Source organism: Buceros rhinoceros, unplaced genomic scaffold, assembly GCF_000710305.1.
Source record: "Buceros rhinoceros silvestris isolate BGI_N320 unplaced genomic scaffold, ASM71030v1 scaffold32744, whole genome shotgun sequence".
NCBI classification, from domain to species: Eukaryota; Metazoa; Chordata; class Aves; order Bucerotiformes; family Bucerotidae; genus Buceros; species Buceros rhinoceros.
Window position 1 is genome coordinate 4,294 of NW_010408128.1, and position 892 is coordinate 5,185.

The 892-nt window shown below is 63.2% G+C and overlaps 1 protein-coding gene across 1 annotated transcript in view; it reads left to right on the forward strand.

Annotated features, from left to right (window-relative positions):
- The window catches only part of ABCF3 (ATP-binding cassette, sub-family F (GCN20), member 3), a gene marked incomplete at its 5' end in the record, with an annotated part of 9,182 nt that overhangs the window by 3,981 nt on the left and 4,309 nt on the right, over nt 1–892 (forward strand). Inside the window, 2 exons of the mRNA XM_010134774.1 lie at nt 162–188; nt 816–864. Coding sequence (XP_010133076.1) covers nt 162–188; nt 816–864 — 76 coding nt within the window. The remainder of the gene's footprint in view (nt 1–161; nt 189–815; nt 865–892) is intronic.

Sequence of the window (892 nt, forward strand, 5' to 3'; positions counted from 1 at the left end):
GGCCAGGCTTCGACGTGCGGGGGTGCTGCCTGGGGGTCCTTTCGACTCAGGCTTTCGGGGTGGGGAGTGCAGGAGGCATCACAGCTCTGCGTGCGTGGTGAAATGCGCGCTGCACTGACCCTGGGCTCTTCTTGCTTCTGATACCCATGTCTTTTTTTTCACTAGGCCAGATCTCCTTCTGCTGGATGGTAAGTCGATACTGCCAGTCCCCTGCGACACCGCTGCTGGGCCTGCCTGTGCCCTTGCTGGGGTTGGGAGCGCGCCGTGGCCTTTAACTGCCTGCTCAAAATAGCGCTGCGTGACGGGGCTGGGCTGGCAGGGCCGTGGGTGCTCCCCTGGCACGGCGGGCAGAGCTGGCAGTGGTGCGGGGAATCTGCTTGGGCGGCCGCTTCCCCTGCGCTCAGCAGAGCTCTGCCCCCTCCCCCAGCCGGGTGGCCTGTGAGCCAGCCTGCCCCAAGCAGTCCCTTTCCTTTGACTGTCCCCTGTCACCTCTGTGCTCTAGGGGTGTCCCTTCACCACAGGGGGTGACCCTGGGGCTAGGAGGTGTCTGCCTTGGATGGGGGGGTCTGTGCAAGACGCTGCTGCGGGGTGTCAGGGTCTGGGTACCTGTATGGAGTGAGGAGAGCGTCTCTGACTGAGCCTCAGCCCCCGTGCCCACACACCATCACACTCTGCAAGCATGACTACCCTGAGCTGGGAGGTGGAAGGTCCCCATGCGCGGTCCCTTCTTCCACATTGCTGATCATGCCTTTCCTGCATGAAAAACATCATCGGGTCATCCTCAGCCCTCCTGACCTCAGCGATTCTTCCCTCAGAGCCAACGAACATGCTGGACGTGAGGGCCATTTTGTGGCTGGGGACCTACCTGCAGGGAGGAGGGGGGAGGGGCCCC